Genomic DNA, 25,837 nt, shown 5'->3' on the forward strand with positions numbered 1-25,837 from the left:
TTGGGAGGGTTTGTGAGCAGGTGCTGAGGCAGAGAGGGACCCCCACGCAGGACATCTGGCAAAGCTGCATGAGGAACATGAAGTGAGAAGGAATTAGGGACAGTTCTTGATAGACCTATTTGCAGGCAAATTATATCTGGGGTCTCTCAACAAATAGATGGTTTACAGGTGCAGAATTAGTGCTCCATCTGAAAAGTAAAACTTTCCCATAAATCGTTCTTAGGTGGGAAAGAACAAGTGGAAAGTAGCCATAATAAACAAATGTGTTACATTTAATACCAGTGGGGTATGGCTAAAGCAGTGGTCAGAGGAAAAGCCATAGCCTTTATCACCCACATCACTTTCCAGGCAGACGTGCTTCCAGTCATTAGACAACTATAGATGTGATACATTCATCTGAGTAATAAAAAATAAAATAAAATAGAAAGGAAAGAAATCCAGCAGCGGGCACAGCAACACAAGTAGTTCTCATGTCCCTGCACAAGGAAATTGGATGTTGCTGTCTATTAATTGGACCATGATATTGACTTTGATCAACTTCTTGTTTATGCCCCACAGTTCTCAGCACATCAGCTCTTCAAACTTCTCACCCCTGTCCTTGTCACCTGACAACCTCAACTGTCTCCTGCAGTCCAGGCATCTTGTTTGTGATGAAGGAGGGAGGAGCAGCGACAAGAGGAATTTTCCTTAAGTGGCTTTTCCCTTTACAGCAAAGGACGTAATTTCCACGCACCCTGGGGAGATGCCCCTCTTTTTCACGGGCAGAACTTCTCACCACTACCCCCAGGTGTGTGTCCAGTTCTTGTAGCCTTGACAGGAGCAGTAAGGGACAGCCCAGGTCGGCCATGCATGGTGTCCCCACCATACCTGCAATAGACAGGGTGGGAAAATAAGTCTAGCATTTGGTCAAGTTAGAAACAGAACAAGACACACTCAGGAAAGCATGAGAAATAAACAGCGGCGACAAAGCAGAAAATAATGGATTATATATGGAAAGTCAGTAAAATCAAAAAATCATGTTAACAGCCAGTTCTTTAGGTGGAAAGGAGGACAAGAAATTGCACAAAGTGCTAGCTGATCAAGAAAAAAGAAAGAGAACACAAATACCTAGAATTAGATGCCAAAGATCAATTATTAAAACAGAGAAAAGGTGAGCGCTTTGTAAAAGCATACAAATGCATGTAAAATCTGAATGGCTATATGAAATTGAAGGTTAATGAGAACCTGCAATAGTGCTCAGGAAAATAACCTCTATGGAAAAAAAGAATGCATGTAGTTACGTGTATGACTGCGGCACTTTCCTGTGCACCTGAGCCTAATAGACCATTGCGAATCAACTATACTCCAATAAAATAAAGTTAAAAAATAAAATCTGAATGCAATAATTTCTTTTTAAAGACAAAAGTTATTAAATCTGGCCCCAGAAGATGAGGGTGACCTAAACAGACCGCTGATACTGGAAGGCCGACCAGTTATACAAAGTCCACCACACTCATCGCGCCCAAAGGACCAGGCTAGTCGGTTTCCCAGGTAAATTATTTCAAATCTTCAAGAAAAGAATGAGTTCAGTGCCCTGCAACCTCTTCCAGAGTACAGAAAATTGTTGAAGGTTTTCAAGTGAAGCTTCAGAGCTTATTAGAAAAACAGACCAGAGACTAGAAATAGACTCAAATACATATGGAACTTGAGTATGATGAGGATAACTTTTTAAATCAATAGGAGAAAGACAGATTGTTCAAGAAGTTGTATTCTGGTTGTTTGGGGAAAAATATTTGAGTTCTTCTTTCTTTCTTTCCTTTTTTTTTTGTCTTTTTGCCTTTTCTAGGGCCGCTCCCGCGGCATATGGAGGTTCCCAGGCTACGGGTTGAATTGGAGCCACCGGCCTACACCACAGCCACAGCAACGCAGGATCCGAGCCACGTCTGCAACCTACACCACAGCTCATGGCAATGCCAGATTGTGCACCCACTGAGCGAGGCCAGGGATTGAACCTGCCACCTCATGGTTCCTAGTCAGATTCATTAACCACTGCGCCACGACGGGAACTCCGAGTTCTTATTTCTTTTGGCAAGAAAAAATTCCAAATGGATCAATACTTTAAATGAAAGTGCCACAACTCTGGTGAGTTCCTTCTGACCACCAGCCATGGACCCGGTAGGGCCGGGGCTGGCAGGTGAGCTGCTTCGTGAGAATCAGGCAAGGGTGTGGCCAGGACACTTTCTTTCGGTGTGTCCCTCTCTCCTCTCCAGAAGTCCTGTGCCAGGAACGAGTTCAAAACTAACCAGCCAACAGCTAACTCACCGACACCTCCCTGTATCTCGTGGCCAGGCCCCCGCTCTGGTTCCGGGTTCAGCGGGGGCAGCTTCAGTGACACATGCCCAGGTTCAAGTCCAGATCACGAGGGGCCGAGGTGGGTCTGCAAGGTGGAATGGGAGCAAAGACTCTGTTTATCTAAATTCTCTCTGCTCAATCTATGGGTACAGCTGGGAAATAAGAGGTCGGGTGATTCGGGTTTGCTTTGTCCTGCATGGTCAATTCCCTTTCAAGGGAGTCGTGCCTCCACCTTTGATTCTGGTTCTTGGTATCTGATGGGGAGGCAGGGGAGCCTGGACCAAGTAGACTCTCACCCGCTGAGCCTCAGTTTGGGGAAGGGGAGCCAGACCACCCGGCAAGAACCTGTCCAGCATCTCAGGCTGCCTCATCTCAGGACAGTCCACTCTGCGTAGCGCTGGCGCAGGTGCAGGCACCGGCCCGGGTTTGCACACCACTCGCTTCCTTAGGGAGCGTGTGTGGTCTTCCATCCGACCTCACTGGGTTAACGGTTTGCCCTGCTTGATCTTGCCCTTGGCTGTGACTGCAGCCCCGGACCTGTCCCGTTCTTGTGGCCACGGGCAGGGCGGGGCCGGCCCCTGAGCCCAGGGTTGAGGCGGGGGGTGTCAGTCTGAGCTGTTGGGAGACCTGTGTGCCTGTGGTCACCAGAGCAGGGGGGAGAGGGGGAGCAGATGAGAACGCGGCCCGGCTCCCAGGGCGCCACTGACTGCACAGAAATAATTTAGTGGCAATAAGCTCAGCTCCGCCTACGCAGAACTGTTCTGCCATCACCCAGAGGCCCTGGGAGGGCTTATAATTGGTGCCAGGAGGCCAGGCTGTGAGGTGGGGCTCGGAGCTGCCCTCCTGGCCCCGACCGCGGTGGACGTGGACGTGAGGGAGGCCTGGAGCAGCGGGCAGGCCACCACAGGCCTCTGGCGCTCTGTGTGCCTGGGAATGCCAGGGTTGCCATGGCAACTGGAGGGAGCTGCCCGGGGGCAGATGACAGGGACCTTCGGTTGTGAGATTGTGATCACCTCTTATTTTTAGTGGAACACAAGTGTCACGCGAGGCGACCAGGAGGCCAGACCACTGTCGTGTGGCCCTCGCATGGCCGAGACCCTCAGGCTCTGCCTGGCCTGAATGGGCATCCGTGGCTCAGACCACGAGCTGCAGGTGTCCGGCCGTGGGAGCAGTGCCGGCGGTCCAGAACCCGCCTGCTTACTCTGCTCACTGAGCACATTCTGAGTCTGTACGCATCTACCGAGAGACGGCGCAGTGATGCTGACATCAGGAGGAGAGCAGCCCCTTCCTGGGTCGGGCTGGTGCCTGCTGGGCTCCAGCAGGACCTTTGGTGCCCCCTGTCCCCAGAGCCATAGGGTCTGTTCCCCTGTAGGTGGGCACGTTCTTATGGGCTTTCACCCAACCTCTGAGCGTCTGCTGGGTGGCACCGCCCATCCTGTGCCTCGGCCCCTTCCCTCTGCTGTGGGGTTTTTCTTTCAGCCTCCATGTGGAATTGTCTCCAAACTCTGTTTTATACTATTTCCACCAAGATTTCCATAGAGCTTTAATCTCTGTACTTGTTAGAGTCAAGTCAACATGTATTCACTTCGCTGTCAATGATTTTTGCACCTTTTTTCTTTGAGAAGAATTTCCCTCAAGCACATTAAGGACAAATGAATTGTTGATTTGTTTCCTGCCAGCTAGTGAAGTAAATGAAATTGTCCTTCCTAATCACAAAGTTGGGAAGGCAGAGTTATAAGGGCTTGAAAAATTATATAAAATGCTGCTAAGGAATAGTGCTAAGTGTTAGCTGATGTCAGTTTGAAAGAACATATCAGGACTGTGGCTCAGAAATGAAATGTGCTTTATGTCACATCAAAAGACCAGACGAGGGCAAAAACCATTAGAGTTCAGCTTGAGATTCTTTGTAACAAATAAGCTTCTCTTTTAAAAATTATCTTTTTAAAATAAGAATCTTCCATCTCTCTCTGAGTGAGTGAGTGGGGGTCTGTGTGGTGTGTGGTGTGTGTGTGGGTGCGTGTGCGCATACGCAGGCAGGCGTGTGCAAAACCTTGGCTCTGGGGGATGGGGAGGCTGCCCCCTCCTGCTCTGTGTAATGTCGGCATTGTTTTGATATGAATTGCATTTTCTTTAATACATGTGTCATATGGTTTCAAATTATACAAATAAATAACGCGGTCAAAGGAATCTGGGGGAGTTCCCTTGTGGTGCCGTGGGTTAAGAATCACTGCAGCAGCTTGGGTTGCTGCTGTGGCGGGGCTTCAGTCCTTGGCCTGGGAACTTCCACACGCTGAGGACGTGGCCAGAAAAGGAGGGATAGAGACGGTACAGAGAAGCGGACCTAAGAGCCCATCCACGTTCTTGCCTCCCAGAGACAGCAGCTCCCCACGCCTCAGACACAGACGCAGGGTCCCGCCACCCACTCTGCTTTGATAGTGTAAGCATATCTTGGTTATTGTGGTAGTTTTGAATATTTTAATGACCACAACACATTTTGAGTTGCTGGTTCATTTAACAATGCATCTATGGACAGGCATTTAAAGATGTTTTTATTTTTTCACATCTGTAAGAAGCATGCAGTAACACGTGAGCATGAGGTTAGGAACATGGGCACGTGTGTGTGTGTGCATGTGTGTGCTGTACACACTGAACATGTCGGGTGTAGCACGTGCGCACACTGGGGGAAGGGCCTGGCATATCTTGTCAAATTAGAGTGAAATCGTTTGAAGTAGGAACGCATTCAGTAAGTTTGTTGAACGTAGGACGTAGTGACCACTAACAAAAGATGTTAATTAGAGTCTGCCCGGCCCTCGGTGACGATGTCGTGGAGGGCAGCTGCCAGCCTGCCAGCTCCTCTGCCCTCAACCACAGACACCGGCCAGGGGTCCTCGTTACTTTCCTGGTTGCTTAGAAGGCAGACTGGAGGCTCTTAGGCCAACCAGCTCCCAGGTGGTGTGCATGCACACGGATATGGCTGTGGGCATGTGTGTGCATGTGTGTGCACATGCGCACATTGCATGTGTGTACATGGGTGCGCACACGCGGACATGGATGTATACATGTATCACACAGATTGCATGTGTGTGCATGAATGTGCACACGTGTGAGTACATGTGTGTGCAGGTGTGCACGGTGTACATGGATGTGCCCATGTGTGCATGTGTGTACACGGATGTGGTCACGTGTGCATGTGTATGGATGTGCCCGTGTGTACATGGACGTGCACATGTGTGCATACCTGCATATGCGTGTGCATGGCTGTGTATGAATGAGCATGTGTGTATATATGTGCACCTGTGTATGGATGTGCACAGTACACATGTGTGTTCGTGTGTGCATGCACGTACATGCATGTGCATGGACATGCACGTGTGCATGTCTACGTGTGTGCATGGATTGCATGCATATGAGCACACATGTGTACGTGCGCACATGTGTGTGCAAGGAGGTGGATGCGTATGAGCACACATGTAGATGTGCACTGTGCACATGTATGTTCATCTGTGCAAGTGTATAGATGACCATGTGTATGTGCATGTACTGTGTGCACTTGTACATGGATATGCATGTGTGTGTGAGCAAGGATGTGTTTTGTTTTTATTTTTATTTTTATTTTTTTTTGTCTTTTGTCTTTTTAGGGCTGTACCCATGGCATATGGAAGTTCCCAGGCTAGGGGTCGAATTGGAACTACACCTGCCAGCCTACAGCACAGCCACAGCAATGCCAGATCCACGCTGTGTCTGTGACCTACACCACAGCTCATAGCAATGCCAGATCCTTAACCCACTGAGCAAGGCCAGGGATCGAACCTATGTCCTCATGGATGCTATTCAGGTTTGTTAACCACTGAGCCATGACAGGAACTTCTGTTTCATTTTATTTTGTTTGTTTGGTCTTCACAGCATTTAAAATGTTTTGAATCATTGCAAACATTTTAAAAGAAGGGCTCAGAGTTCCCGTTGTGGCCCAGTGGTTCACGAATCCGACTAGGAACCGTGAGGTGTTGCGGGTTTGATCCCTGGCTTCACTCAGTGGGTTAAGGATCTGGCGTTGCCATGAGCTGCGGTGTAGATCGCAGACGTGGCTCGGATCCCGCTTTGCTGTGGCTGTGGTGTAGGCCAGTGGCTACAGCTCTGATTCGACCCCTAGCCTGGGAACCTCCATAGGCTGTGGGAGCAGCCCTAGAAAAGACCAAAAAAAAAAAAAGGCAAAAAGAAGGGCTCAAATACAAGTCTGTTTCTGGGTTGTGGAGACCGTGGGAAGCCTGGCTCCTCCATGGGACGGTGGTGTCCCCATTCAGCGTCCCCACCTCCCCTGCCGACCTGCGTCTCAGGTCCAGGGCACATATGTGTCCGTTCCCAGCTGGCAGGGTGCTGGCGGCACCGTTCGTTTCTCCAGGGGTTGCCAGAGGAAGGTGCACGTGTCTTCTGCCTCTGTGGGGAGGCCTTGCGTTCCAAGGCCAGGCAGGGACGTGGTCGCGCTGGGGGGCCTGCGCTGACACCAGTGCCACCTACAAACCAAGAGCAGGGCATGCACTGGGCGGAAGTGTGTGTCCTGCTCCGTGCTTTGCTGCCCCTGCGGCCTCCGCAGGCACTGAGGGGAGCCCTGGTTTAGGGCTCTATCTGAAAACCCTCGTTTTCTCCCATTTTCGGTGGAATCCCTTCTTCTTTCCCCCTTGAAATAGGGTGTTGTAATTGTGTTCAGTGTGTTTTTGCGACTTCCGTAGTCACAGTAAAGGGTGATGGAGGTACCTTCTCCCCCTTCCTGTGCCCCCCTCCCCGGCTTGGGCGCCTTGCGCAGCGGGAAGGCAGATGCGGGAGCTGCCCACGGCCTGGCTCTGCTGACCACCGGCCGTGTGCCTGTGAGCAAGCTGCTCACCGTCTCTGGGCCTCAGTTTTCCCCTCCGGTCCCTGTTCACCCGCGTGAGCGTGCAGGTGAAGTGCGTGTGTCCTGCCACCAGGCACTCCATCTGCATTTTCTCTGAGATGCTCCCTCCTCTGCTCTCCTGCCTCCTCGGCCTCCCCAGGGGGTGCCGTGCCAGCACTGACACTTTCTTCCTGGCCAGCATGCCTGGGGTCAGGTTGGGGTCAGAGCCCAGGCAGCCTGGCCTGTCTGCTCTGGCCCCAGACGGGACCTCAGACTGGGCTGAAACAGCAAACATTTGCTGCTCACATCCTGGGGACCAGAAGTCCAAGGTCAGGGCGCCACAGATGCGTATCTGGTGAGGACACTGTTTTTGTCTTGTAGACGGCTGCCTTCCCGCCGGCCTCCCCCGCAGGGTAAGGGAGTTCAAGTCTGTCCCTCTCCTAAGGGCAGCAACCCCCCCCCCACCTCGTGAGACCCTCGTCACCTCCCCAAGGCCCCGCCTCCCAGGACCGGGCCCTGGGGGCTGGGCTTCTACCTGTGGACTTAGGGGGTACGCAGCCCACGGCACCTTCTAATCCTCTTCATCTGTCACCTCGAGGGGCCTGACTCTGCAGGTCCCCCACTGCCACTTCTTTCTTTTTCCCCCCACTGTCATTTGCACAAGGCTGGTGCCCTCTCCCTTTAAGTGCTGACTTCCGTTTCATTTTTGTGGGCGTTTGTATTTTGCTACACAACGCAGAGCCTTAGGAGAAATGTGTATCTTCAGTCAATCAAATCAATCAATCAATCGGTCTGTGAACGAAGCCTCGCCCAGATCAGCCACTTTTAATGTGTCTTGACATCACGCAGCCTCATGTCATGGCTGGAGGGTCCCAGCATGCAGTATTGATTGTCACGGGTGGAGAAGGTGTCTCCAAAATCTCATGGATCCGTGCCTCGGCGTAGCTGGAAATCGCATTTTCCAAGAGAGGCTTTTCCGGGGAGTCAGGTGGACGATGACAAGGCCGGTGTGCAGGACCCACGTGGGCGCCACGTCCGTGGCTTCCTGCTCACCTCTCCTTGCTCGAGACTAATTTTGAAGACGAGGAGAATTCCTCCTTTCTCAGCTCTGAATCATCAAACTCCAGAACTTTCTGGATGTGCTCCATCCAGCCAGATGGTGAGGCCGGAGTAAAGAGCCGAGCTCGGGCTGGGCCATCTCAGGTCAGCCAGATCCCCGTCCCGGAGGGAGGCGCGTTCGCTCTCGGCCACCGGTTTGAATCCCGAGATGAGACTCTCATCTTCCAAACTTCCATTTGACCGACGTCTGAGTTCTAAGTCTCTCTAACTGCAAAGGCCCTGGGTGAGAGGTGGGAGGGCGGGGGGGGGGGTGCAGCTCAGGGAGCAGCCCTGAGGGGAGGAAGTGGGACAGAGCCGAGGAGAGGCTGGGGGTGGGGAGACCAGAGGCGCGTCCCTAACCCTCACCTGTTCCTCGTCTTTGCTGGCCTCCCGTTCTCCCCTGCCCTTTCTAATGACCCCGTCCCTGTGTTCACCTGTCTGCTCATCCTCCTGTTCACCTGTCTCTCTGTTCACCTGTCCACTCACTCACCTGTCCATTCTGGTCACCTGTCCACCACGTTTGCCTGTCCACCCACTCACCCATCTGCTGTGTTCACCTGTCTATATGTTCACCTGTCCACCCGTTCACCTATCTACATGTTCACCCGTCTGCCTGTTCACCTGCCCATTCTGTTCACCTGTCCACCACATTTGCCTGTCCATCCACTCACCTGTCCACCCACTCACCTGTCTTCCTGTTCACCTGTCTACCCGTTCACCTGTTCACCCGTTCACCTGTCCACCCGTTCACCTGTCCCCTGTGACTATTCTCCACGCATAACCCATTGACTTTCTCCATAGCACCTGTCACAATCCAAAATTCCCTGTTTCACTGTGTGTGTGTTTAGTGATTATCCCTCCGTTAAGACGTAAATCCCATAATGAGAGTAGGAACCATAGCTTTCCTCACAGTCAGATCTTCACAGACCAGAAAACCAAATGCCCAGTATGCTTCTATCTCCATCTGCTTTATCAGTTTACATCATCAAATACTTAGCAAATTCCAGCCATGTCCATGCTTTATGGAGCTGTGCTTCTGTGCCCAGGAAGCTGAGCAGCCCACATAGGGAGCTCCAGGAGTTCCCATCATGGCACAGTGGTTAATGAATCCAACTAGGAACCATGAGGTGGCGGGTTTGATCCCTGGCCTTGCTCAGTGGGTTAAAGATCCAGAATTGCCCTGAGCTGTGGTATGAGTCGCAGACGCGGCTCGGATCCTGCGATGCTGTGGCTGTGGTGCAGGCCAGCAGCTGTAGTGCCGACTGGACCCCTAGCCTGGGAACCTCCATATGCCGCGTGAGTGGCCCTAGAAAAGGCAAAAAGTCAAAAAAAATAAAAATAAAAATAAAAAACACTAGGGCACTCCGTCAAGTCAGCAGCAGCTGTGTTTTCAGTCCCTCAAACTCACGAGGGCAGTTACGCGGTGGTCCCCCTGGCGGGAGGCCCTCATGGTGCAGTGTTTTAATTACATGCACACACAGACACACACACACAAAGACACATCCCAAGATGGAAACCAAGTTTAATTACCCAAGTTTAATTACCTAATTCAGCTTTTCTCTTTTAAAAGAAAGCTCGTCCTGACTAATAATGTTGATGGAATTTGCTCTACCACCAAAGGCTACGAGATGCATTTCGCATTCCAGGTGCGTCCTCTCTGCCTTCTTAAACTTGCCCTAGCAGATGGAAACTTTCCAGGGGCTTCTCTCCTGCAGTGACAAATGGGTCCATGTTTTTTTTCGTTGATGTTCAGATTGTGTAAAAGAGAATGTCTGTAAATGATTGATTTTACAACAGAGAGGCCAGAGCTCTTCAGCCACGCTCCTCATCTGGGGCTGAGTGGGTGGTGTTCAGGGCCAGCGGCCGCCCGCGTGCTGCCCCCGCTCCCTGCGCAGCACCCGGAAGCCGAGGGGCGCACTGGGTACCAGCGGGGACGGTCTCGGGCATGCGATTTGCCTTGCAAGGTATTCACCTCGGAGAGACCGCTGCTGTTGCTCACGTCTTTAAAGGTGTCCCCTGGGATCGTCCTTCCGTAACCCGGCCGCGCCCTCTCGGAACATGCCCAGCAGTGGTGACGCGCAGCTCCTGGAAGGCTTACGGGAAGGGGTGTAAATTTACGGGGTGCCAGGTGGGAGGAAGAAGTTATTTACAAGGAAGTCAATAAGTCAGTTGATAATCACAGTTTTCAACGTGCAAATGAAGTGTGAATGTGTAATAACGAGACCGACGGCTTGCACGGCTTGAACGCTGTCTTTGAAAACACCGTTCAAAGAGGCAGAGAAAACGATCGTAGACCATACGGCTCCATGTTTGAAAGTCTTGGATGCAAAGGTTCCAGCCTAACTTATAAACAGCGATGCCGCGCATCTCCCACGACTGTGAAACCCTGCGTCACACCCACGCAAGCCCTGCGCTGCCCTGACCTGGGGCTCCCTGGATGCCAGGCCAGGCCCTGGCCTCGGGGGTGGACTGTGAGTCTGGCTTCTCTCCGGTGAAGGGAAACAGGCTGATGCTGAGAAAACACCCTCTTCCCTCCTGGGGTCACCCTCCATCCTGCCCTGTTCTCCCTGAAAGCTGTCCCCAGGTGCTGACACCCTTCCTCCCCCGAAGCCCAGGCCCTGCCCATGCTGCCTCCGCCCAAAGTGCCACTTGGCCGCAAGGACCCTCGGTGAGGTCCCCCCTCATGAGGTCCCCCTCTGTGAGGTCCCCCCCTCTGTGAGGTCCCCCTTCTGTGAGGTCCCCACACCATGAGGTCCCCCCTCTGTGAGGTCACAACGCTTACCTAACACTTTTTCCTTCTCTCTGCTGTCTCTATTATTCACGAATCATGAGGATTAAACAAGAAATACTAGGATAGTGCCTGGCTTGTTGGATAGATAATATTATTATTTTAAAATGTTTATGTACGTATGTATGTATTTATTTTTGCTTTTTAGGGCCACACCCTCGGCATATGGAGGTTCCCAGGCTAGGGGTGGAATCAGAGGTACAGCTGCCGGCCTACACCACAGCCACAGCCACGCCAGATCTGAGCTGTGTCTACGACCTACACCACAGCTCATGGCAACGCCGGATCCTTAACCCATGGAGCGAGGCCAGGGATCGAACCTGCAACCTCATGGTTCCTAGTCAGATTTGTTTCCACTGTACCACGATGAGGACTCCCCAAATTTTTAATATGGTGATTTTATCATCTTTCTAAGACACAGTTGGAATTTCTGTCCTACTTGGTAGCTCTTTATGGCTGCCCGCTGGATGCACAAGATGCCAGCCCTTCTGGTGTGGTGTCCTAGCCTCCTGTGGCTTCACCCTCACGCTCCACCCTGGGTCCCCAACCCTATCCCTGGACGCACACCCTCTCCAACCGTGTGTCGCGGCCGCCTCCTCCCGCTCCTCTGTTATCTTGGGGCGCTTCCCAGCCTCTCCATCTGCTAGGATTCTGTTTATCCTTCCAGCCTGGGTCCAAATACAGCTTTGCTCCGTGAAGTTTTCCCGGTTTCTGGTCCCAAACGCATCTCTTGGTTGCTTTATTTCCACAGCTGTGTGCTCGTGCCTGTTATGTTACTATCTCATGTCAGCTTGGATGTTGGCCAGTTACCTGCCCATCTGCGGCCACCCGGGGCTGTGAGTGGCGAGAGGTCGGGGGCACCTGCCTGACGTGGCACGTGAGCGTGGGTCACGTGTGTTATGTAAGTGAAGTCACCTGTGGGGACGGGCTTGGTTCACTCAGCAGGATTTTTCGGAGATTCTTCCAGGCGGTGACTGGGTCTGCAGTTCCTTCCTTTCCATCGTGGAGTTTCTACTGCCGAGCGCCAGTCCACGGTGTGGACAGACCTGTGGGTTTCACCCTCACTCACTGCATGGCATCTGGGCTGTTTCTAGTGATGGGGTATTTTAAATAAAACGGTGATAAACATTGCTATATAATTTGTGTGTGTGTGCATGCGGTCTTCCTCTCTGTGGGATAAACGCTCGAGGGTCCGACTGCTGCGTCGTATGATGTGCACGTTTATTTTTTTAAGAAACTGCCGCACGGTTTTTCCCAGGGTGGCTGTGCCTTTTTTCAATCCCACCAGAAATGTCTCGGGGATCCCGTTTCTCCAGCTCCTCGCCAGAGCCTAGTGCTGTCGCTGCTTTTTACCCTAGTCCTTCCGATGAGCGGGCACTGGTGTTTCGCTGGGCGCCTTTCCCTGACGGCTCTCGCGGTTGCACGTCTTCGCGTGCAACGTGCCATCTGTGTGTCCCTGTCAATGAAATTCCTCTTCGGGTCTTCCGCGCATTTTCCAACTGGATTTTTTTTAATGTTTAGTTTTGAGAGCTCTGTGTATATTCTCGAGACTGGTCACTTGGTGACTGTGTCGTTTGAACTATGTTCTTCGTCTTCGTACTTGTGTTTTTACTCTCTTAACGGGACCTTCAAACGGCAGAGGTCTTGTGTAGAGGTTTCTTATCCAGTCGATGAGGTTACCCTCAATGCCTATATTTCAGAGAATTTTCACCTTGAGTAGGTGTTGAATTGATTGATTTATTTTGGATTAAACCAGCCTTGCATCCCTGGAATGAACCCCATGATGTACAATTATTTGCATCTATTTTATATGCTACTCTTATCTTACTGATTTTTATGTCCATGTTCATGTGGGGTATTGGTCTGCAGGTTTCTTTCTTTCTTTCTTTTTGGTCCTGTCTTTGTTTTTGCTATCAGGTTAATATTAGCTACATAATTCATTTGGAACTGTTGCCTCCTTTTCTCTTTTCTGGAAGGGATTGTGTAGAATCCATGTTAATTCTCCCTTAAATGTTTGGTAGAGTTATCCTGTGAAACTATCTAGTTCTGGAGATTTCTTTTTCGGGGGAGGTTTTTTTTTTTGTTTGTTTTTTTGTTTGTTTGTTTTCTTTTGTCTTTTTGCCATTTCTGGGGCTGCTCCCGTGGCAGATGGAGGTTCCCAGGCTAGGGGTCTAATTGGAGCTGCAGCCGCCAACCTATACCACAGCCACAGCAACTTGGGATCCGAGCTGCATCTGCCACCTACACCACAGCTCATGGCAACGCCGGATCCTTGACCCCCTGAGCAACGGGGGAGGTTTTAAATTCTGAATTAAACTTCCTCAGCAGTAATAGGGCTGTCCAATGATCTGTTTCATACTGGATGAGTTGTGTTCATATGTGTTTTCTGAGGAATGGGTCCAGTTCATTTCGTTGCTGTGTTCCTGTGTGGGTGAACCTGTCGGTTCCCTTATGAGGTCTGAGGCTCTGTGCTGAGAGCCTGTTTTATTGCTGGGTAATTTGTGACTCTTCTCTCCTTTGCGTTGTCAGTCGTGCTAGAGGTTTGCCAATTGTACCGATCTTTTCAGGGAACCGGATTTTGTTTTCACCGATTTCTCCATTGTGATGGTTGCTTCTCTTTGTTATTTCCTTCTGTCTCTTTGCTTTGGGTTTATTTTGCTCTCCTTTTTTTCTAGCTTCTTCATGTGGGAATCTAGATGATTTGAGACTTTTTCTCATGTAAGCATTTAGTGCTAAAAATTTCACTCAGTACAGTTTTAATGGTGCCTCCCCACCCCCCCCACACAACCCCCGCTGATTTTGCTGCTTTGTACTTTCACTCAGTTCCCTGTATTTTTTCCCTTGGGTTCTTTTTGACTCATGGATTATTCTGAAGTGTTTAATTTCCAAGTGTTTGGGAAAGTTTGTTGTTATATTTAATGTTATTGATTTCTAGTTTGATTCCAGTGTGATTGGCAAACATACTCGAAATGACTTTGATTTCTTTCATTTTGCTGAGTTTTATTTTGAATTCAGGGATGGGTCCATCTTCGTTGCACAAAGGTGCACATGTCCCGCAGGGTAATTGGGATGATGACGATGTAGACAATTTCGTCAGTTTCTGCTTCACATATGTGCAACTCTGGCGTTTGGCACGTGTACATTTGGGGTTGCTGTGTCTTCATGGTGGAATTACCCTTTTATCACTACATTATGCCTCTGTCCCTGGTAATTTTGTTTGTTCTGAAGACTAATTGATCTGCTATTCCTATAGCCACTGCTCCTTTCCTTTCATTAATGATATATCTTTTTGCATTCTTTTACTTTCACCTGAAAATTGCTTATAAATAGCATGTGGCTATGGCTGGGTCATGCATTTTTTTGGTCTATTTTTTTTTCAGGGCTCTACCCATGGCATGTGGAGGTTCCCAGGCTAGGGATCAAATCGGAGCTATAGCTACACCACAGCCACAGCCCCAGCCACACAGGATCTGAGTCGTGTCTGCGACCTACACCACAGCTCACAGCAACGCCAGATCCTTAACCCACTGAGCAAGGCCAGGGATCAAATGTGCATCCTCATGGATGCTAGTCAGATTCGTTGCTGCTGAGCCATGATGGGAACTCCTGGGTCATGCATTTTTAATCCACTCAGTCATTGTCTGTCTTTGTTGGAAATTTAGCCTGTTTACATTTAATGTAATTATTGATTTCTTAAGGCTTCAACTCCTGTTTTATTTTTTTGTCTTCTATTTGTTCTATTTTTTCTCTGTATTCTCTTTAGATTATGTCAGTAATTTCCAGCAGATCCATTTTGATTTATCTATAGTGTTTCTGAGTGTAACTCTTGACAGCCTTTTTAGGGGTTGCAAGGGATAGTACATTATATATACAAAACTGTCACAATTTACTAGGGCTGTAATTTTACCATTTTGAGAAGAGGTATAGAAACCTTACCTCCATTTATGATTCTTCCTCCTTGTTTATTATAATTATTTTAAATATTTTCTCTACATATATTTATTTTTATTTTTTTAAAATATTTTCTCTACATATATTTAAAAGCACATCAAACAATGTAATCACTTTTGCTTCAACTGTTAAAGATAGTTTAGAAAACTCAGGAGAATGTTATTGTACTTTCTCACAGCTTTACTTTTTTTTTTTTTTGTCTTTTTTAGGGCTGCACCCACAGCATATGGAGGATCCCAGGCTAGGGGTCTAATCAGAGCTGTAGCACCTGGCCTATGCCAGAACCACAACAATGCAGTATCTGAGCTGCATCTGTGATCTACACCGCAGCTCACAGCAACGCCAGATCCTTAACCCACTGAGCGAGGCCAGGGATTGAACCTGCAACCTCATGGTTCCTAGTTGGATTCATTAACCACTGAGCTATGACGGGAGCTCCTCTTTTCTTTTCTTTTTTCTTTTTTCTTTTCTTTTTTTTTTTTTTTTTGACAGCTTTACTTTTCATGCTCTTTTTCCTTCTTGATATTCCAAGGTTTCTTCTTCTCCCATCGCTTTTCTATTGAGGGAAGTTTATTAGCAATTCTTTTAGGGTAGGTCTGCTGGTAAAACATGCTCTCATTTTCCTTTATCTGAGAATGTCTTCATTTCCCTGTCATTCCTGAACCATATTTTCACTGGGTATCTGGAGAGGTAGACTTTTAGAATTCTGGATTGACAGCTTTTTTCTTTCAGCACTTGAAAAATGTCATGTGATTTCATGCGGCCTCCATGGTTTCTGATGAGAACTCCTCTGTCGTTTGAACTATGTTCCCCTAGTAGGTGAGGTGTCATTTCTCTGGCTACTGTCAAGATCTTTTTCTTTGTATTTAGTCCTCAGAAGTTTAATTATCATGTGTCTTGGAGGAGATTTAGGTTTATCCCATTTGGGGTGGAACCTTTAGGTTTATGTCACTTGCCCCAACAGAGAAATTTGCAGCCATCGCTTTTTCGAGGGCCATTTCGGCTCTGCCTTCTTTCTCCTCCCCTTCTGGGTCTCTGATGACATGAATGTTAGATCTTTTATTATAGCCCCACAACCCAGAGGCTCTGTCCTTTTTTTTCATACCGTCTTCTCTCTGTTGCTGGAATTGGGTGGTTTCTGCTGTTCTTTCTTCCAGGTCACTGGCTCTTCTGCCTCCTCCACCCTTCTATTAAGTGCTTCCAGTGAGCTATTTATTTTGATCCTTGCATTTTTCAGTTATAATACTTTATCTTGGTTCATCTCGTATTAATTTCTTTGCTGAGGTTTCCTGTTTTTTCATTTGTTTCAAGAGTGTTGATGATTGTTCACTGAAGCCTTTTGATCAGGGCCGCCTTGCAGTCCTTGTCAGATAATGCTAGCACCTCCCTGGTATCAGCGTCATTGCTCCTGTTGTCTTTTCTTTCATTGGGTTTGATGTTTTCTTGGTCTTGGTAAGAGTGGTTTTCTGTGGAGACCTGGGCATCTTTGTATTTTATTATGAGAGTCTGGATTTCATTTAAACTCTATGCTTCAGCTGGCTTTTCCTGGCACTGCTCTGTGGGGTCAGGGGTGGGGCTCTGTTGCTGACACTTGATACAGTAGTCCAGGTTCTCTGCGGACCTGTGCTGACACCTGCAGGGAGGGTTCTGTCCCCACTGCTGGGGGGTCTCCACTGACACGAGGGGTGAGGAACCCCACTCTTTGCTCGGTTGCTCACGACATGGCAGGTCCCTCTGCCTCAGAGGGAGGGTGCCCAGGTTGCCTCTCGGCTTTGTTGGCACAGGTGGGGGTGGGGCACAGGTGGGGGTGGGGCGCCTTCTTCCATGGTGTCTGGTTGGATTGGTGCTGTGTTGTCCACAGTCTGTAAGTCACTTCCTTCCTGGCCCTCCTGCTAGAGAAGTGACCTTAGCTGGGGCCTTGTTGGCATCAAGCTGCTGATTCGGCTCTGGGTCTGAGATCACAGATGACGGGAAACCAGGGCCCAGCCCCCATTGTTTCTCGGGTCCCCAGGTCCCTGGCCCGCCTGTGTCTTCTCTCCCCCGCCCAGCCTTCCACGCACACAGCTTCCGGGGACTGGCTGTACCTGGCAGGAAAGCAGGTCAAGTGTGTCTCCTCATCTTCCCAATGACCAGCCTCGAGCGAAGTTCAGGGTGGACGTGGAGCCCTGACCTCTGCCCACCTCTGCTTCCCCCATCCACGGGCCATTCCTCCTGCCCCCAGGAGAGCTTAGCAATCTGGGCGGGAGGTTGCCGTTGGGCTCGGGGATCGCGTCACAAGCGGACGACCTCTCCCAGGCGGCCACCTGCTGTGACCGAGGCTTCCTTACAGACCCCAGAGTCGGCACAGGGAAGACTTCTCTGCTCTCTAGATCCAAATATTATTGAAGTTCTGTTGTTTAAGTTTTTTTGTTTTTGCTTTTTAGGGCCGCACATGTGGCATAAGGAGATTCCCAGGCGAGGGGTCGAATCAGAGCTGCAGCTGCTGGCCTACACCACAGCCACACCAACACCAGATCCGAGCCACACCTGCGACCTACACCAAAGCTCACAGCAAGGCAGAATCCTTAACCCACTGAGTGAGGCCAGGGATCGAACCCACAACCTCCTGGTTCCTAGTTGGATTTGTTTCCACTGTGCCATGACAGGACCTCTGTGTTATTTAAGTTTTTAAAAATGAGTTTTTTTCATAGGAAGCTCCTTTGGCGTGCTTGGTGTTTTCTGTTTGCTGGTAGATCGTAACATTAAGACCGTCCTTTCGGGACTGGCGTGGTTTACGAGGCCCGTGGTCTGCGTCCACGGTGCTAGCTGTCATGTCAACTTTGCAGGTGCGCTTCCAGTTGAGAGCCCCTCTGAGAGTGGACCAATGACAGCCACTCCATTCCTGTGGGGCCTTTTTAGTTGCTTTTGGCAAACGGAACGACCTGGCTCATTATCGAGCACATGTAATCCCACAGGAAGGGTATCAGTGCCTGCGGGCTGGGCCTGCCCGTGGTGACCTCTCTCCAGACACCACTTCTCGAATTCAGCGGCTCGCCGGCTCCCGTAGGAGGCAGCCTGGGGGTGAATCTCCCAACAGCTTCCACTTTGGATAATGCCAGTGGGCCTTCGGAGATTTCCAATGGTTCCAACTGTTTGATTCTTGCCATGTGTAAATTTAAAAACGTCCGATTTGCATTTGAAAAGCGATTCAAGTGTGCTCGTGAAGGCGGCTGGTATGTAGGAGCTGGCCTTTTAACGCCCCCCAGGACGCGTGTCCACAGTGAGCTCTGGACCTTCTTGCACTCACGTGCGCGCACACACACACACACACAAGCACAGCATCCTGATTTGAAGATTTTGGTAGTGTGTTTTTGTGCGGGGCATAAAAATATATCTCTGTAATTACACGATATTTAGTGATTAGATAATTATGGATAATTGCATGGGGTAGTTCTAAGTACTAAAGTGTTACCATAAGATCTAAAATGTACAAATTGCATAATAATTATTCTTGGGAGTTATTTGGTAATGCGGAGCGTAATTATCATGTGATCTGCAGCGCATGTAATTAATGCATAATCACATGGCTTTTGCCTTCATAACTACTTCGCCCTTGTTACAAAGCTCTTTGTCATAACATTTGAGTATAAATATAATGTAATTGGCTCCCAGATACAGTACATTAAGCCCCATGATAATTGCTTTCACAGGAACAATACCCGTTATTTCCTTTCCACTGCGTGGCTCGTCAGCAGGACGGGGTTGGGAAGAACAGGTCTCCGGGATGTGGCGGCGAGCAGGCAGAGTGGCCCCGTGGGCGCTTTGGGCAGGAGTATCTTGGCTGTGTCCACACCTGTCCAGGTCCACGAGCTTCCCTCTTTCCCCTGGCTGGAGTCTCTTCTTACTGCAGTGTGGGGGTGCCCCCCTAAGTGGGGGTTCGCACCTAAGTAGGTGGGTTGCCTTGCCACGCCTGGCTCTTCCATGGAGCAAGGCACCCACACATTTCTGGTCCAGGAGCCTCAGAAAGCTGGGATTTCCCGGAGAAGACCTTGTAACAAACTGCAGGGAGAAGGGGTCTTGGCGGATTGACGGTATTGCGGCCAAACCCCTGGTTTCAGGAGACTGGACCTCGTGTTAATGCAGTGTGTGCGTCTCTCCCCGCAGGTCTCGCCTGGCAGGACGACCCCAGCCAGCAGGTGATGGCCCGGGAGCTTTCAAGCCTTCCCCAGACCTACCCGCGCCGGCCAGCAGCCTCCAGCGCAGCCAGGTAACGCGCGCCCCGACTCCTTGCTGGCCGCCAGCCCCCTCCCCCGTTTTGGCGGCACAGGTGCCTCCTCTTCCTGGGACAGGAGTTTGGGGGGTGGCATGTGTGTAGGGAGCAGGGGGCAGGCGCCCCTCCCCACGGTCCTGGCCCAGGGGAGTGACCCTCCTACGCGGCCATGCTCAGCCCAGAAGGGCTCCCCCACCTCTTCCCCAGACCCTCGGAAAGTCTGCGTTTTCAGGGCCTTGGTGGAAGGCAGAGTCAGGGATTCTCGTTTCCCAGGAAGAACTGATGTCGGCCTAGGTACAAAAAAGCAGGATGAAACCAGCGGGAAGCTCATTCCGTCCCATCCTCCTCGCATGTGAGGGGGTGTGCAAGCCCCGCCCACCTGTGCAGGGAGGAACCGCTGAGGAGCCGAGAACTCCCTCCAGGGACAGCGCGGCGAGCCCGCTGCGTCCGCCCAGCTGTCGGGCTGCTGCACACAACCGGGAAGGCCCTTCCCCCCAGGCTTCCTTGAAAAGGCCATTTCCCTCCAAAGTCTTGTGTCTGTCACCTTCGCGGAATCGCCTCCCTAAGAAGCTTTTCGGGTCCGCCCGTCGGCCCACGTCCATCCAGCAGAGGGCGCCGCCAAGCCCCGGCTCCTGTGGGGTCAGACCCGGAGCGGGGCGGGCGCGTTCACGCGGGGGCTCGCTCGCCCGCAGACCCTGGGGTCTCGCGATGGTGGGAGCTGTGGTCCTTTGTGCTCCGCCTGCAGAGTATTGAGCTTGACAGTGGGCCCCCGTGGTCTGCTTTTTTGTTTTTGTTTTTGTTTTTGTCTTTTTGCCATTTCTTGGGCCGCTTCCGGGGCATATGGAGGTTCCCAGGCTAGGGGTCCAATCGGAGCTGTAGACACCGGCCTACACCAGGGCCACAGCAACGCGGGATCCAAGCCGCGTCTGAACCTACACCACAGCTCATGGCAACACCAGATCCTTAACCCACGGAGGAAGGCCAGAGATCGAACCCGCAACCATGGTTCTTAGTCGGATCCCTTAACCTCTGGGCCACGATGGGAACTCCCCAGCCCCGTGGTCTGTTCTGTAAAGATAAAACAAGGCAAGAGCCCGGGTCAAGCACTCTTGACTTCCGTTCTCATCTCCCCGCTGGTCTGAGACACTTGGGTTCAGCACTGCCCCCTGCTCCGTGGTGAAAAGGTACTGAGCCTGGGGCGCCGTCCGGAATAACCTTGATTTTGCACCAAGGAGGTCAAAGAACAGGGCGTAGGAGAATGGGGAAAACGGAGCAGGAATAACTCCTTATGTGGTCTAGACAGGTGGCAACCGGGCAGAAAAACCAGACGCATCGAATGAACATTTCCAGGGAGAGCAGCCCTGAGAAATCAGACAAGCTGAGACATGTGGGTGGACAGATACTGAGGTCACCACATTCCCACCAGTATTAATATTGTCATTGTTTTAAAATGCCTGTTTGTTATGAAAAATAGTAACTTAGCTTTTAAAATTACTGGTGAGATTACAAGTTTAAAACACACAGATGCAGGAGTTCCTATGTGTTGCAGCAGATTAAGGATCTGGCATTTTCACTGCAGTGGCTCGGGTTGCTGCTGTGGTGCAGGTTGGATCCCTGGCCTTGGAATCTCTGCATGCCATGGGTGCAGCTGCCAAAAAAAAATTTACACCTATGTAGAGATTGGAATTTTCTATATGGATTTCCTGTATAAATAGTATTTTTTTTTTCTTTTTAGGGCCGCACCCGTGGCATATGGAAGTTCCCAGGCCTAGGGGTTGAATTGGAGCTGCAGCTGCCGGCCTACAACAGCCACAGCAACACCGGATCCAAGCTGTGTGTGACCTACACCACAGCTCACCACAACACCGGGTCCTTAACCCACTGAGTGAGGCCAGGGATAGAACCCGCATCCTCATGGGTCCTGGTCGGGTTCGTTAACCGCTGAGCCATGAAGGGAGCTCCTAAAAAGTATTTTTTGTGTTTTCCTGCTTTGTTTGTTTCTGTCCAGAATCTTTATTTGTAAGGCCGGTGACTCTTCACTGACTGTATTGAGTGGAAATAGTTTTCCAGCCTGAACCATGAAGGCGGGTACCATTGCTGATGGGAACACCGCGTGCTTAGGTGTTGGGGGCTGCATTTCTGGTTTCTTTCCTTGAGGACGTTGAAGCTCAGTCTAACAGCAGAGCCCTGTCTGGTGGGGGTGGGGGGGAGCTCCATGGTCTCTAGTTTCCTACGCCCCCTCCTGCTGCAGGCCCCTATTGGGGCCACTGAGCATCGGCCTGGAGGGTGGGATGGCTCACACCCACCGCTTGGCCAAGTTCACGGCCCTCGGCCCCAGGCTCTGAACTAGAACTCTCCCTCCACCGTTAGCATGTTGGTTCTCTTGGTCTTGCTGCATCTTTGCAGTCAGTTCCTTTATTAAACTTCCTGGGGACTCTGCCCGATGACCCAGCTGCAGGAACAGGAGTCATGACACCCACGCTTCTTCCTCGGCTCTGTCGGGGCCCTGGGGCCTCGGGATACACACGGCATAGCCTTCCTTCTTCTCAGACGCCTGTGGTGGAGCTTTCTTTAGCATTGAATCGTCGGCTGCTTGGTGTGTGTCCTGAGTGATCTTTCTTGGGAGGTAGAGCTCCCAGCACTTCCATTGTCTTCGGAGATTGTTGGTAAGACACGCTCTCATGTTTCGGTGTGTGAGTTTGGGGCACTGACGCGTTTGCGGGGAACTGCTATCCTTTTCATGGGAATCTCCACCTTCGCTAACTGGGTGCGATCCACAGTGTCGGGTCATAGTTTAAAAATCATTCACTGTAGTTATGACATATTTGCCGTTGATTTTTCTCTTTATCCTCTTAACACAAATTTGAAAAAGAATGATCTCTTGGATTTTCTTCTCTCTACCACCCTTAGATGTATCGTTTTTATATGAAAATTCTCGCGCTAACAGTTTTGTTCTGAGCTTTACTTATTCATTATGAAAAAGCAGCAAAAGCACTTAAGGCTGCAGATTCTCCTGTGAGCACCAGTGTGATGCCAGCGTGCTGATTTGCTTTGGTTCTGTAATTTTTTTTTTTCTTTTTGCCTTTTCTAGGGCCGCTCCCATGGCATATGGAGGTTCCCAGGCTAGGGGTCTAATCAGAGCCGTAGCCACTGGCCTACACCACAGCCACAGCAATGCGGGATCCGAGCTGCGTCTGCCACCTACACCACAGCTCACAGCAACACCAGATCCTCAACCCACTGAGCAAGGCCAGGGACCGAACCTGAAATCCCATGGTTCCTAGTCGGATCCGTGAACCGCTGTGCCACGACGGAAACTCCAATGTAACTGTAATTTTATATCCTTTATGAACAGTAAGTGTAGACTTTCATTTTTCACATTTATGTGTTCTTGTTTTTAGACTTTAATGTCAGGTTTACTGTATTTTAGTCAGAGCATGGTATGTTCAGTTTTTACTCTTTAAAAATTTGAGGTTTCTTTATAGTCTAATTTATCGCATACCTGTATTAATTTTTAATGGATATTTCAAAAAATATTGTATTCACTATTTACAGAGTGTAGGTTTATGTATAGTTTATAATTATATAAATTTATAATTACATGTAAATATGAATTATACTACTCAAAATCTAATTACCTTTATTTTGACTTGCTGGAACTTCTCAGACAAAACTGTGTTTCTGTAAATGTCTTTCTTCCATTGTTAGTATGCTTTCCTTTACACCCCCTGGGTCCCGACTCTCTGCCCAGGACCTCTCGGCAGTACGTCTTCACCACAGTCGTCACACCTGCTGCTGCTTTGTCTTTTTTTTCTTTCTTTCTTTTTTTTTTTTTTTTTTTGTCTTTTTGCCTTTTCTAGGGCCACTTCCACGGCATATGCAGATTCCCAGGCTAGGGGTCTAATTGGAGCCATAGCCACCAGCCTACGCCAGAGCCACAGCCACACCGGATCCGAGCTGCGTCTGCAACCTACACCACAGCTCACGGCCATGCCAGATCCTTAACCCACTGAACAAGGCCAGGGATCGAACCCGCAACTTCATGGTTCCTAGTCGGATTCATTAACCACTGCGCCACGACGGGAACTCCTTGCTTTTTCTTTTTTTGCTTTTTAGGATGTACTTGTAGCATAAGGAGGTTCCCAGACTAGGGTTCTTATCGGAGCTACAGCTGCTGGCCTACGCCACAGCCATGGCCACACCAGATCCTTAAGCCACTGAGCGAGGCCAGGGATTGAACCCACAACCTATGGTTCCTGGTCGGATTCATTTCCTCTGCGCCACGTCGGGAACTCCCTGCTGCTGCTTTTAAGAGGAGCCTTTGTTGGGTTTGATGCTTTTGGTCTTGATTCCACTTTTCTAAAATCAGAATTGCCTTTCCTGTGCTCTCTCTGTTTTGCTGCCTAATTAGTCCTTTAAAATCCGGCCCTTTGGACTCTTTTTGTTTTGCATTCAGCTTTTATGAACGATGTCCGGTGGCGCTTTTCCAGCCCCCCGAGGGCAGTGTGGTGCCCATGTTTGCACCGCCCCCGAGACCCCAATCGCTGTGCTTTCTTTCTGTCCCTCTGCGGGCCTGGCCGCTTTGCTGTCGTCCTCTAGTGTTTGTAACTCTGTTTTCTTACTGGTTCAGTTTGTGGCCATCACCTTCAGGCTTTCCTGAGAGCTTTTGAAGTGACAGGTCTGTGTCATTATTCGTGGAGGAATCCGTTGGGATCTCTCACCGCTTCCCAGCAGATCCCCTGACTGGTGTGTCTCTAGGGCCAGGCATATGCCCGGCACAGGCGGGCATCCAGCCAGGGCTGCACTGAGGAAGGAGGAAGAGAGCAAAGGGTCTCGTGACACTTTTGCATCGTTGCGTGGGTGGCTCCAGCGACATCCAGGCCTGTAAATTCTCTTTATGTGTGAGACAGAAAGGCCCGGAAGTGATCACTAAATGAGGTTGGGGTCGTTGAGAAACCGGGTGAGAAGCAGGTCACTGCGTGCTCTTGGCAGAGATTCTGTTTATACGTCGGAGTCTTTTTCTCCAGAAAATTGGGTGACAGCATAAAGCGGCCTGCGTAGTTGGAGCCTGAAGCCGGTGCAGGGAAGCAGGACAGGGACCCGCGGGACCCATGCATAGCGTCTCTTCGTCCCTCGAGGTCGAAGATGGGCACTAAGAGGTTTTGAGCTCCTCGAGGCCGGACGGCAGGGCGAAGGTCATCTGCAAGCTGAGTGCTGCCGTGGCCCAGCCCAGCGATGGCCACGCTCACGGTCAGGGTCACCGGCAGCGCGCTAGCCAGCAGGCAGGCGGGGAAGGAGAATGCGACAGTTTAAAGGCACGTTTTCAAGGAGGTTCTGTCTACGTTGCTTAACCATCAGTGAGGGAAACAGAGACCATCCAGAAAGGCCAACTGGCCTCCATCGGATTACACTCAGACAACACAGAACATGATGTTTCATTCATTAAAAATGGACAAGTTTGGAGTTCCCGTTGTGGCGCAGTGGTTAACAAATCCGACTAGGAACCATGAGGTTGCGGGTTCGGTCCCTGCCCTTGCTCAGTGGGTTAACGATCCGGCGTTGCTGTGCGCTGTGGTGTAGGTTGCAGACGCGGCTCAGATCCCGCGTTGCTGTGGCTCTGGTATAGGCCGGTGGCTACGGCTCCGATGAGACCCCTAGCCTGGGAACCTCCATATGCCGCGGGAGCAGCCCAAGAAATGGCAAAAAGACAAAAAAAAAAAAAAAAAAGGCCAAGGAAGTGCTAGCCACGATTTGAAATTCAAAGAACTGGACAGCTCCCTATAATTTATTTGCCTATTAAACCTGAGCCATCATAACTTGAAAAGGCATCAGAAATAAAAAACAGGACAGTTTGACCAACTGAGGTAAGATTTTCAGGAAGTCCCAGCTGTTGTGAACTGCAGATACTCAGCCCCCTAATACGAGGGGTCTGTTCTTGGAAATCAGACTCCCTACGGGAAAACACCTGCCGGGAGCCTGCTCTCTGCTCCCTTAGGAGTGTGGCATCCGTAACAAGGCGCTTCCACCTCACCCCCCACCCACACCGCCACCGCCGCCTCTCCCAAAGTGTGTCTGAATCACAGGAAACACACACCCAAGGCACCAGCTGGACACTCAAAGTGGATCGGGTTTATCAGCAAATGGGTCTTCATGTGCAGTCACAAAGCCTCACCCGGCACCTGCAAAGCACACACGCACAGACACACAGACACTTACGGACCCACACGAGACACAGTCACATTAACACGGATGCACATAAGGGCACACATGTACACACACACACACACACGTAGACACGTGGACACATACATAGATATACACACCGGATCAGACACGGCCACACACAGACGCATGCACATAAAGACACAGACACACAGAGACACGCAGACAGACCTGGACACTCAGACACAGAATTATGGACACACACGTGGATGCAGAGACACACACGTATACACACACATACGCAGGCACCCACGCAGATGTGCCAGCCTGGTGACGCCACCCTGTGGTCACTGCCGATGCCTCGTTACTCGGAAGGGAGGTCCTCCCGTTA

The 25,837-nt window shown here is 50.4% G+C and overlaps 1 protein-coding gene across 3 annotated transcripts in view; it reads left to right on the forward strand.

Moving 5' to 3' along the window:
* The window catches only part of PTPRN2 (protein tyrosine phosphatase, receptor type N2), a 668,485-nt gene that overhangs the window by 192,703 nt on the left and 449,945 nt on the right, over positions 1–25,837 (forward strand). The window contains exons 2-4 of one of the 3 annotated variants that reach the window (XM_021079162.1): positions 559–787; positions 1,399–1,530; positions 19,179–19,281. In XM_021079162.1, coding sequence (XP_020934821.1) covers positions 19,214–19,281 — 68 coding nt within the window. In that variant the 5' untranslated portion in view covers positions 559–787; positions 1,399–1,530; positions 19,179–19,213. The remainder of the gene's footprint in view (positions 1–558; positions 788–1,398; positions 1,531–19,178; positions 19,282–25,837) is intronic. The other 2 variants (XM_021079163.1, XM_021079161.1) reach the window with 2 other exon arrangements.

This window comes from Sus scrofa, chromosome 18, assembly GCF_000003025.6.
Source record: "Sus scrofa isolate TJ Tabasco breed Duroc chromosome 18, Sscrofa11.1, whole genome shotgun sequence".
Taxonomy (NCBI): domain Eukaryota; kingdom Metazoa; phylum Chordata; class Mammalia; order Artiodactyla; family Suidae; genus Sus; species Sus scrofa.